At 40.4% G+C, this 12,834-nt stretch overlaps 2 protein-coding genes and 1 non-coding gene across 3 annotated transcripts in view; 2 read left to right on the forward strand and 1 right to left on the reverse strand.

Moving 5' to 3' along the window:
• LOC114566211 (protein kinase C beta type) overlaps positions 1-3,653 on the forward strand; it is a 42,221-nt gene extending 38,568 nt beyond the window's left edge. Inside the window, exon 17 of the mRNA XM_028594522.1 lies at positions 3,282-3,653. Within this exon, the coding sequence (XP_028450323.1) occupies positions 3,282-3,434 (153 nt within the window). The 3' untranslated portion in view covers positions 3,435-3,653. The remainder of the gene's footprint in view (positions 1-3,281) is intronic.
• A 2,944-nt stretch (positions 3,654-6,597) lies between these two features.
• Positions 6,598-11,267, forward strand: LOC114566220 (voltage-dependent calcium channel gamma-3 subunit-like). The gene is made up of 4 exons (XM_028594534.1): positions 6,598-6,808; positions 9,844-9,927; positions 10,021-10,161; positions 10,244-11,267. Exons 1-4 carry the CDS (start codon positions 6,598-6,600, stop codon positions 10,804-10,806), a joined length of 999 nt encoding a protein of 332 aa, XP_028450335.1. The 3' UTR covers positions 10,807-11,267.
• Positions 11,268-12,640: 1,373 nt separating this feature from the next.
• On the reverse strand, positions 12,641-12,722 carry trnal-aag (transfer RNA leucine (anticodon AAG)). Its single transcript has one exon. It is a non-coding gene; the product is annotated as a tRNA-Leu (tRNA).
• Positions 12,723-12,834: the final 112 nt, after the last annotated feature.

Consider the following 12,834-nt stretch of genomic DNA (forward strand, 5'->3'; position numbering starts at 1 on the left):
TGCTACGCCCAAAATGTGGTTATTTGGTTTGGCTGAGAAGATCAGTTCCACTCTCATATGTGGAAGCTAAGCTGAAGCCAGGAGAAACGACTATCTTAACTTAGCTTAGCGTAAAAACTGGAAACGGGGAAAGACATTGTGTTTTATTTGTTTTAATATGTACAAAAACATACACAATATGTGTAAAAACATCAATTTTCTTGATGTTTCTTACGGAAGCGTAAAAACAAATTTTCCATTCAGCCTCTGTTCCACTAGCCTTTGTAACTTAATGCAATTTCTCATTCAATATTTCTTTCATTGGTCTTTCTGAAAAAATGAAGCATGTTCCTATTCTACATCAAACTGCAGCACTTGCTGTTACAAATTGAAACCTTCGTTTCTTCTACTATTACTTAGTGAGCACAGAAAAAAAAAAAAACGACTCCACTTTTGTCGAACCATGATGTTTAGCTGGCAAAGGTTTAGGACTAATGGGAAATGTTTTTTTTAAAGGCCTATGAAATACAGAAATATTAGATAAATGATGGTAACGAGTCACTTTTCAAAAACAGTCCTTATCTAAACATATGAAGTTAAGCCACACGACCTACTGTTGAGACAGGATCTCTTCCAAGGATGGATTTTTTTTTTACAATTTACAAACCTCTAGAAACCATTCAGCCTTAAAACCATATCTACATTTTTTCAAAGTTTTGTTCAAAAATCAAGGTCCACTCACCAAATTTCTCCTGGAGTATTCAGTTGCATCTCATGGCCTTCATCAATGGATGGTGTTTGCCATGGAGTAAGAAGAATTATTTATAAATGATTAAAAAATGTATACATACATAACACACAACAAAGACTTCATATTTTAAATGTATGTAAAACATAAATCTATATTTCATAATATTACAACCATGTTATAGTGTCAATCTTTCATTAGTTGAGATAACTACATAACAATGTGTTCAACTATACCAGATATTTAACTATATATCAACTAATTGTCACATATACTATTTATAAAAGCTGCATTAGAGGGTAACATAAAATGTCCACAAAACAAATCCACATTTCAAAGATTAAAATATGCAGCATCACACCTGCCTCATACACAAAAATGAGCTGACTTAGTGATGAGTTTTTGGACCGGTGATAGAGGTGGGAAAGTTTCAAACTCTCCTCATTTCAGCTGGAAACCCTGTGAGATGAGACAAGAGGAGGAGGTAGGAAACTAAAGTGTGTGTGTGTTGTGTGTGTGTGTGTGTGTCATGTGTCTTGCCTGGGGCTCACTGCTTCCCTTTCCTGTGTGAAATCCTTTCCGGTTGTGGTTTGGTCTGCAGCTGGTCTATTTTATCGATCCTTGTCTGTACTAAAACGTTTCCTCTCTCTGGCTTTGGAAGTTTGTCTTAGATCTTTCTGCATTTGTGCTGTTGAAATGTTTTGGTGGGTCTTTATTCATCTCTTGACTGTGTCTCTGGGTTTTGTCGGCAGGGTGTTTGTGTTTTTGTCGACTTTTGTAGTGTGTTCTGCTGAGTCTAGACTCCTTGTGGTGCCACCATATACAAATGATCGGAGGTGTGGGTTAGACTGCACTTAGACTCAACAGTAGCAAAATACACATGCAACACGACTCACAATTTAACACCAATGACTCATGACTTCGCTCAGATTTAAAGCAGGGATAAGGCAGTTTTTTTGTGTCATTTTGCGTCACAAAATTCCATAATAACCTTTCAGCATATTGTAATTCAAGTGGTCTGAGAGAAAACTAGACTTCTGCACCACCTCTATGTTCTGTTTTTAGGATTTAGAAAATCTAGCCTGTGACGGGAGACTTTGGCCAATCACAGGTCATTTCAGAGAGAGGGCGTTCTTATTGGCTGTTCTACAAATGCAGATGCACTTGCACATCCCGTCAGATGGTGGACCCTGATTCAATGGCGGAAAATCCAATGCTATTCCAGCATTGCAAACAAGTGCCTACACAGCAAAGCAATCCAAAAGAAAGGAAGACGGACTTATTAAAAAGACTAAAGACTCTAGCTAAAGCTCACAGCTACGGTTAGCAGAAGGCTAAACTATTAGCAACATTTTCTCTCCACCTCTGAAACGCTTTGCCGATATTGACACATTTAAACATGCGCTTAAATATGTCATCTTAAAGGGCTTTACAGGCCAACAAGTTCGCAAAGAAAACGGGATTGCCGCTATATTACGGCACAAGGATCTAAATCCTGATTGGGATGATTTGAAATGGATGAAGAGTACACATACATGTTACTGTGTGAAGCGTGTGCATGTGCCCGTGCCTGTCTGGTGAGAGGGGCTTAGGACGGGGGACTGCAGGAAGAGGACTATATTTTTTAATTCTGGCATTTGTTTGGCCTTTTCTAGAAAAATGCCTTCCCCAGCTTTAAAAGACAGGTTCACAATTTTTTATCCTACCCTAATCCATTTACATTTTTTATTTAATGTAAAATATAGTGAACATTTGGTTACACTTTACTTGAAGGTAGCTACATAAGAGTGACATGACACTGTCATGAACGTGTCATAAACATTATAAACGGTCATAAACGTTTATGACATAACGCTTCTTTTAGTAAGTGTCATTCGGTTTTTGTCATGACAAGTTAGGGTTATAGTTAGGATTAGGGTTCATGTGTCATGACTGTGTCATGACAGTGTCATGTGTTCATGACAGTGTCATGTCACTCTTATGTAGATACCTTCAAGTAACGTGTTACCGAACATTTTCTAAACATTTTTTTTTGGTGAAGGGTGGGTTGCATGGGAGGACTTTGGTCCATTGAACTCCTTATTTCAAAAGTCCTGTCCACGGCCTGAATGCTGGACAGAATAACATGCCAAATATATATCTGATCGTTTGGCTTTTTAATATTGGAAAGCTTTCATTGAAAGTAGTGAATGCACATTTTAAAAGGCATTCAAATTGATGAGGTTTGTACATGTACTATTCCAACAGTTTATAGATTTAAAAATGTATTAAATCTGGTAAAAGGGCACATAATGACATGTTTAGGACTCTAAACACAAATAGGACTTTTGATTCATAGAGTTGTGACTTCAATGACCAAGACTTTGTCCCAACTCCACAGGTTATTGTCTTTCCGTGTGCTGAAATAATTAACCTCCCTTGCCTCTTTCTCTACCTTCCATCTTTGTGCTTCTATGGGCAAGTTGTTTTATTTTTTTATTTTATTTGTTCTTTATTTTTCTAACATCTTCTCTCTCTCTCTTTCTCTCCCCCGTTTTCTCTCTCTCTGTTGCAGAAATCTCGCCGTGACGTCGGCAACTTTGACAAGGAGTTCACCAAGATGGCGGTGGAGTTGACGCCCACAGACAAGCTCTTCATTATGAATCTGGACCAGAATGAGTTTCAAGGCTTCTCCTACACCAACCCTGAATTCATAATAGAAGTCTGAGGAGTTCCTGTTGGCTAGACGCAGCCCGAACAAGACTTTAATCCAACCCGTACCGCCCAGTTACATCCACCGAGGACTCATCCAGCATCTAGAGCCACAACCTCTCATTTACACACATCTCAACCCACAAATAGGATAAACCGCCACACACTGACTTTAGCTGATGGTTGGTCACACTGGGACTGAGTTTGACCAGTAAACACATAGTCAAACAGGCCAGTTTCCAGAAATCCCCAGGGTATGTGTAGTATTCACAGGACCTCGTGGGGACCAGGTCAATGCAAAGAGTCACAGTGAATTTGAAACTGTGTGTATGAGCTCTTATCGATCAACAACAGTGTGTGTTTGTGTACTTGATTTTCTTCTCTTTGGCCTGTAAAAGTTGCGTCATAAACATTCCATGATCAATATGTCATATGTGTACACACACACACACACACACACACACACACACACACACACACGTCTCTGCAGGCAGGCTGCCATTTGGAGGGATGGAATGGTTTTAAAAGTCCTGATTTATAACCTCATGTCTAAGTTAGTTCTGAACTTAGTCTTAAGCACGTCTCGTCTTCCAAACTTGATGCAAAAAAAAAAGAAGAGTAATTCCCCGTCTCTGTCTTTTTCTCTTGCTTAATCTCTCTCTTTCTCTTTTCTCTCTGGCGCTGTGTACACGCTGGGTACTAAGTGCTGTGTAGGCCTATAGAGTCTTTGTGGTGCAGCTCCTCTATGCATGCCATATTTGTTGGTACAGTAGTTCCCTTAAGATTTGCATTTCACATTGTGGAGGAGGGAAAGCCTGATGTCTTGAGTTTATCGATGCAAGTCAGTTTTGAAATACCCATGCTCAAATTTGAGTTTCCACTCCGAATGCTGTGTACGCCTTCTCTAATAATGTCGAAATATGCTAAAAAGTTTGCTTTAAAAAGCACGAAGCAAACACCGTTTTGCTGTCCTTGACAAGAATATAATGAGATTCTGTGAAATTAATATATATATAAAGTAGATGTAATAATTCTGTATGACTTGTGTTTCAGTGTATGTGTTAATAAGAATGGGATCTAGAGCTAGAAGTGGTTTTCATGTTATAATCTACTACTTCACAGCCCCATCTCACTTTCTCTCCCTGGTCTCTATCCCTGCCAACACTCAGTTGTCACTTTTTACTTTGTTTTCCCATTTTTATATCTCCCCTTTCTCCTCCTCCTCCTCACCTGTCCCCAACTCTCATTCACATCGATACGATTTAAGGAGGAAATGAACTGGGAAATGAGATGAGTAGGACAAGAGGGAGAGGGGAAAAGAGGGGGGAATAAAGTGTTTACTATGCAAAAGACAGGAGAAGAAGAGGATCAGGAGAAGAGGGCAACTTTTATAAAGCAATCTGAAGAAATTGTGTAACAGGACAGTGTACATGTGTTGCATGCGCCACCTTTACCTGCGCGTGAGAGACACTTACAGTATGATACCTACATTAAAGTGAATTATCATAATACCATTTCAGTAACTGTGGCTCTTGTGTTTTACTCTGTTGTACATTATATATACTGGGTTAAAAAAATATATATAATCCCTGTCAGATTATCAAAGAGATTGGCACACTGCTTAGAAAAAATAACTTTCAAGGCATAAAGTGACAGTTGTTTGACACACAAAAAAAGACAAATTGGCTGTAACTCTTTTCATTACATCATTACTGTATTTAATAAGGTTTTGATTAATTGTTGAGTCTGTAAAATGTCAGAATATAGTGAAATTGATTGCCCATATCTTATGGTCAAGTTTTCAAATGTCTTTTTTTGTCCAATAAACAGATCAAAACTATACTTAATCAGTTTACAATTATATCAAATGGGGGAAAGCAGCAACCTAAGCAGAGGCATAACTAATGTTTGGCGTTTTTGCTTGACAATAGACTTTGACAATTATTCCTCAAAATGAAGGTTTATTGTTCTCTTTCATTGGTCTCAATCAGTGGTTGAGTTTTGGTATGCATATGAAAGTATCAAGAAAAATACAAGTTTAAATCCAATTAAACGAAAAGGGATCCAAGCGATCACAGCCGTCACAGTTAAGTTAGAAATATCTAATCAACACCCAGTGTTGCTCAGACTTCATATTTGGGAAATAGCTGCTGGTTTTAATCATTAAATATCTGTAGTAACCCTCAATTTATACAACTAATAATAAAAAAACGTAATACAATTTACGGTATTGGAAATATAGATATATAGATATAAATGAGCACAGTGTGGAATATGAAAACAGATCATTTTAAATGAAACTGAAAATGAATAAAGTCTGGGGGGAAAAAGTGTAATAATTCCCTTTGCACAAAATAATGCAGTAAAACACAGTATCAAGTTTATATCAAAGAAATTCTAGGTGATTAGTGCGTTATAATGCAGAAATGTATGTGGCATTTTTATGATAATGGATAGCATGATAACCAAATTAATCATAATTTCTGATGTTTTATATATATAAATATATCAGAAATTATTATTAATTACATATATATGTGTATATGTCTATAAATGAAGACAATAACATGCTCTGACCACTGTGCTGCTGTCCACGGTGCTGAACTGAACTGGTTTAGACTACTGACCCAGACTGATCTATTATGCTTAGTGACACACACGCACACACACACACACACACACACACAAACACACTGGCGGGTAGGATTACCCTGCAGTTGGTGCCATGCAGAAGCTACAACAAACTAGATTGCGTCCACTGGAGCTGCTGCTGCTGTTTTCTCTGACCACCTTTTTCTTTCACCAAGGATTTGTGGCTTTTTCCACTTTTTGCCTCTCGGTCTGTTTTTCCTCTCTGTTTTTCATCAGTTGTACTACTACCAGCCTACTGACTTCTCTCCTGCATTGACATGGAAACATCCCGGCTCAGTGAACCAAGCATGATGCATGTAGGCTATGACCCGTCCTGAAACCTGCACTAATCCAACTAGAATACACAGTATCCGGTTATAGAAGATGTGCACAGAATCGGAGTTATCTTCAGCTGACTGGATCCGCACAAAGTTCAGGCACAGGGGGGGAAGTTTCTAACAGTTTCTAAACCCCGCTGGCCTTCGTCCACTGGGGGGGGGGGGGGGGGGACTCCTCGGTGCGGAGGACGCGGAAGAGCCTGGGCCGACATGAGGCTGTGTAACCGGGGTATGCAGATGTTGCTGACCACGGCGGGGGCTTTCTGCGCCTTCAGCCTCATGACCATCGCAGTGGGCACGGACTACTGGCTGTACTCCCGCGGGGTGTGCCGCTCCAAGAACCTGAACGACAACGAGACCGTGCGCAAGAACGAGGAGGTCCTGACCCACTCCGGTCTGTGGAGGACCTGCTGCACCGAGGGTAGGACACGACTCCTGTCTGGGCTGTAGCCCACTGTCACAACTGTATGGGTTTACAGGTTCCCACAGGAGAGAGAACGTACACCGTGTCTCTATACTGGGTGATGAATGCTATTTCAGAAATCAGAATCAGAAAATCAGAAAAGGCCGGGTTTACTGCAAAATAAGTAACACTTGCTAGGAATTTGCCTTGGTGGCTGGTGCATACATAAACAAACATATTGAACATTAATATGAATATAGATAGAAAATATAGCCTACATTATAATGATATTATAACAGCTTATTATTTTTATTATGCATCATGGGAGAACCCTGTATTTCTATCACAGCCAAATGTAGGATCTTTTAGGAACGTTATTTATAACACTCAGTTGTGGAGGAAGTTTTCAGATCCTTAACTTACTGTAAGTAAAAGTAGTAATACCATAATGTAAGAATACTCCATTACAACAAGTGTGTAAGTATTATTAGCAAAATACAGGCTACTACTAGTAGTAGTATCAAAAGTAAAACTACTTGCAACTACATGCAGACAAATGACCCCTAGGAGTGTTATAGTATTATAAAGTTTATCATTGGGTTAATATTATTTGATGTGTGAATAGCATTTTACAGTAATTTGAACTATTTTATATACTGTTGAGTTGTTTAATCCATTGCATGTAAATCAGTGAAGTAACCAGTAGCCTAATGATAGTTGTCAAATAAAAGAGAAATACTCAAGTAAAGTACAAGTGCATCACAATTGTACTAAGGAAATGTATTATTACACCACTTTTAGCACACAAAGGGTGGTGATAAAGAACTTTTTTTACAAACAAAAGACAAACAATTTTCACAAATTATTGCATTAAATGTGTAATAAGTAAGTAAGTGAAATGCATTTCCTTACTAGCTTTGAAAACTAGAGTTACAAAGTGTGTCACGACTACCACAGAATAATAGAATTTGGGGCTGATGGTCAAACATGAGAATGAATACAAAACAATAAAAAAACAACAACATTGGGCTAGTTGCAGAAATGTACATAAGGGTGGCTTTTTAAAAGCTTTTTAAAGGGAGAGCTAGTTCCTCAATTGTTGATCTCAACAGACATTAACTAGCCTGTAACAGCTTTTTGAGCCAAAAGCTGTAACATAAAAATAGATTTGTGGCTACATCTTTTTTTTTACCTCTTCATGCCCAATGAAAAACTGTTTAGTTGAGCTGGTAAGCCATCAGAGCTTAAGTTCAGATGGATTTATGGTTTTAATATAGATTCATGTTGGCATCTTGAGGAGGGAGAGGAGAGGAGAGGAGAGGAGAGGAGAGGAGAGGAGAGGAGAGGAGAGGAGAGGAGTTGTCTAGGTCGGGCATATGTGATGGATGGAAATGACATTTTTAATTATACATTGCTTTTTAATAGCACCCCTCTTCCTCTATAACTATAACCTATATCCTCTGTTTGCTTTGCTTTGCTAATTTTCTGAATGAAATGGAAATGCTCAGCTCTCTCTCTCCCCCTCCCTCCCTCCCTCCCTCCCTCCCTCTCTCTCTCTGCCGCTGCCCCTCTATCTCTAAGCTCCAAAATGGTTTAATGGAAAGGTAACAAAGCATGCAGAGGACATCGATGCTTCAACCATTCTGTGTGTGTGTGTGTGTGTGTGTGTGTGTGTGTGTGTGTGTGTGTGTGTGTGTGTGTGTGTGTGCCTGCGCGCGTCACAAAAGGCCAGAATCAGACCGACAGACAGACGGGAAGCTTAAGGCTCTCTCTGTATAAGCACAATAATTAATTATAGGATGAGGCGCCAGTGTTGATAAATAAACATAGTGACACGACAGGCATAACAAAGACGTGATACAAAATAAAAATGCACAAGGACAGACAAAGTTGACGTATGGTCAAACTCAGCACTACAGACAATAATAATGGGATAGTATCTTCCAGAGTCGAGGTTATTTTCATGTCAAGCTACAAAAACTGTCCTGGCTCCAAAGTTAACACTTTGAGTTAAGACTATTGGTGCTAAGCTGGCAGACAAATGCGCTGCATTATACAAGTGGTCAGAAAATATCTATTCTTGCTAAGAGTGAGAAAAATTATGCACAACAACATGTTACCTCATCTCTCTTTGTCTCCTGACAATGATTTGAATAAATGCTCTCTGAGTAGCTCTCATCTCTGACCTGTTCACCGCGGATGAGTAGTAGCTTACTGAATGAGTTTTGTTTTGGTAACCACGGCGACCGAGTCACATCATCAATACTGGTCAATCAGTGCAGCGCATAGCTGCACATTTATCAATATATCCCTGTGTGTGCAAATGTGGAAAGGCACTTCTGGGCCAGAGGTTACTGAGAGCACAAAACACATGCAGCAGATTTTTGAATCTTTTAAAATAAAATGAAAACGCTCTGGGTGGTTTGCAGTTCCTTAAACCAATCACAATCGTCTTGGGCGGATGCTAAGGTTTCGGGAAGGAACTGGTTTTCGTGGAACATTTGCATCCGCAAAAGAAAACGCCTCGTGCAATATAAAGTGAAGTTAACTGTTCGCACAATACAGTAACGTGAGCTATTTAAATGAGCTGGATACATGATGGATAAACGTTATTTTCTCTTACTAGTGTATCGCCGTGTGAACTTCGTCCATGGCGATCCTCCTCTATCGGTCCCAAAACGTCCCAGTTACATAGTAAATGCCGTAAACATATTCCTTGTAAATCTTTACAAGCATTCCCTTAGAGAACCAAGCAGGCCTTTCTTGTTGCACCATCCAAATTTTCTTCAAAACCATTTACACCACGTAGCTTGCTAGCTCAAATATTGTTGTTGTTTCCTGAAGCAAACGGCAACACAGAGCGGAAGGCGAGGGACATCCGGCAATTATCCTGGAAATGTACTTCCATTGATCCAGACTGAAGACACAAGTGACTTCTATATATTATGGGCTACAGTTTGTATGTCAAGTTATAAAATAATACAAGAGCAAAATGACACAGAGCCAAAGCAGTTATCAAATGGATGTGCTGTAATTCTTTGTCTTTCCTGCAGGGACGTTTCGGGGCGTTTGCAAAGACATTGATCATTTTGCTGAGGATGGAGACTATGAGCAGGATGCTGCAGAGTATTTACTACGTGAGTAACAAATGTGCACAACTGTGAGATCTAACACCGAACTCTCGGGTACTCAAATGTTATAAATAGCCCATTCTACTCTCCTCTCCTCAGGAGCAGTACGAGCCTCCAGCCTCTTCCCCATCCTCAGTGTGGGATTATTATTTCTCGGCGGTGTGTGCGTAGCTGCCAGCGAGTTCTACAAGTCACGTTACAACGTCATCCTCAGTGCGGGTATACTCTTTGTCTCTGCAGGTCAGGACACACACAAACCTAATGTGCGCGCAAGTATTTACCGTATTCATCATGCATCTGACCCTCTCCGTCTCTCTTCCAGGTCTCAGTAACATTATTGGCATCATCGTGTACATATCAGCAAACTCAGGGGACCCCAGCCAGAGCGACCATAAGAAGAGCTACTCCTATGGCTGGTCTTTTTATTTTGGAGCTCTGTCCTTTGTGCTCGCTGAGATGGTGGGCGTCCTCGCAGTTCACGTGTTCATAGAAAAACACCGACAGCTGCGCACTAAAGGCCGGCCGTCCCTCATTAAGCCGCCCATCTCTCGCAGCTCATCTTACTACCGGAACCGTAGCTACCAGAACCGCTCACGCCGATACAGTTACAGGGGCAACAGTGCGGGGGATTCGATCTCACAATCCTTTCGAGCATCCTTGGTGCGAGACAGAGAGCCGTCGCTCTCAGCTGAATCCAAAGCCATGGAAAGTTTGCCAACACCAGTAACAGTGGGCTCAGAGTTCATGCTCTACACCTTAACCTCACCTTTCAAAGACGGTAAGATGGACATGGCTGTGGATGATTTAACTACTGAAGCTGCGCACGACAACACAGAGATGCTGCCTGGAAACTGTGCTGCCAACAGAAGGACCACGCCTGTCTGAGAGGAGGATGTTCAGAGATTCAACACAAGAGGAACTTCTGTGAGAGGAGAACATTAAATGAAAGGAAGTCCTCTCAAAACTCTTGGTAAAGAAAGAGGAAAGACTTCAGAGACCGGAATAGGCCTGCATCAACTAATCAGTCAGAAAATAGTGAAATAAATCACAACGACAATTTCCCAGAGCCCAGTGTGACGCCTCCAAATTGCTTGTTTTGTCTGACCAACAGTCCAAAACCCACAGATAGTCAATTTACAATGATACAAATCAGAGAAATTAAGTTAAACCTTATGTTTGAGAAGCTGGAATCGGAGAATGTGGATTTCTGCTTGAAAAATACCTATTTTGTGCTCTTGTTATGCCATTCTGCTATGCCATTAGAGTAGCTATAGCCACAGTATATCTGTAGTGTGTGTGTGCGAATGAGTGTGTACAATAATAGGAATGTGTGTATGAGACAGACAGTCATGCAGAGAAAGACAGAAAGGAGGAGCTGTTCGTGAAAATAAGAAACTATAACAGAAATAGAAGACACACATAAACATACATCTGGGAATGACATAATGTAACTATGTCCTGTTCCTGTCCTCCTTTTTGTGGACCTAAGCCAACATCGAAACCCCATTAAATGCATTAGATATCTCTCCATCTGTCTCTTGCTGTGTCTGTTTGTGTGTTTGAGTGTGTATTAAGTATAAGTGTGACAAAACGTTCTGTCCTTACGGTTCACCGAGTCTCTGTTTACATCAAGTAAAGCTTATAAATCAACACAAAATGTCCTTGGGAGAGAAATAATTTTGGTCCATGGTTTTGTATTAGTGCTTTTGTGCTGTACAGGGCACATCTTAGGTGTGTGTGTGTGTGTGAACATTCAAATATCTGCCCTTGCATAAGTGGGTACAGAAGCAAATGTCCACGCAAAGAACAAATATTTTAAAAAACTGTTATTCCCCACCCAGCCATGCTGAAAATTATTAAGGCCTTCATGTGTGTGTGAACGTGCATGAGTATGCTTTGTTAGAGACGATCATAGGACAGTATTAACAGCTTCAAAGGTCTACAACAGCATAACAGCAAGCATACTGAAGCGTTACCATGGCAGCAGCAGCATCATGCAGGCGACCATTCAAGGCGGTTTTGATGAATACGCTCAGTGCCATCATGTACTGACCTGACCACGCAATAATATCATTGTCATCACATATACTAGGCTACAGATGCCATAGTCTATATCCTCGACGTTCCACTTCAGGGATTGCTCCAGTGCCGCAGGAAATTCCGCCGGATGCATGTATTTTCTCTCCTTCTGCTTTCTTTGTGTTGGAATTTTAAACTCCGGGGGATTTATGAGGACTATGGTTAACGGTCCTCAGATCTCTGCAGGGTAAATCCAGACAGCTAGCTAGACTATCTGTCCAATCTGAGTTTTCTTTTGCACGACTAAAACAACTTTTTAACGTACACGTTAACAACATTATTTACAACAAGTTCCTTCCCGAGGCTATTTTGAAGTGGCTCCGTGCAGAGCTTAGTGCTGCTAATGACGATTGTGATTGGTTTAAAGAAATGCCAATAAACCAAAGCACGTTTTTCTCCCATACTGGAATGCTGTGTGGACTAGTCAGACCCTCCTCCGCAGTGTGTGGAGGTGGACTGGCAAAGCGAGACTACAGATGCCATATCAATTGTAGCCAACAAACACATTTTAAGCAAACATTTCAAATATGTTCATACGTACGTAGGCTACTTTTTCACAGTGTATATTATCCACAAGAAGTAGCCACTCTTGTCGATTAGAAACTCTATAATGTTTTATGAAGTAATCACGACAAAAACCTGGCAGCGGTGGGATTTGAACCCACGCCTCCTGAGAGACTGGAGCCTTAATCCAGCGCCTTAGACCGCTCGGCCACGCTACCTGTGGTAAAGTATCATAAGGACTCCTTTAGCTTGATCTGTAGGGGAGTGCTGAATAGATTTTAAGTGGAATATAGTAATATTTAAGAGCTAGGCAAAGCAAATAACTGTATG

The sequence above is a fragment of the Perca flavescens genome, chromosome 2 (genome assembly GCF_004354835.1).
Source record: "Perca flavescens isolate YP-PL-M2 chromosome 2, PFLA_1.0, whole genome shotgun sequence".
Classification (NCBI taxonomy): Eukaryota; Metazoa; Chordata; class Actinopteri; order Perciformes; family Percidae; genus Perca; species Perca flavescens.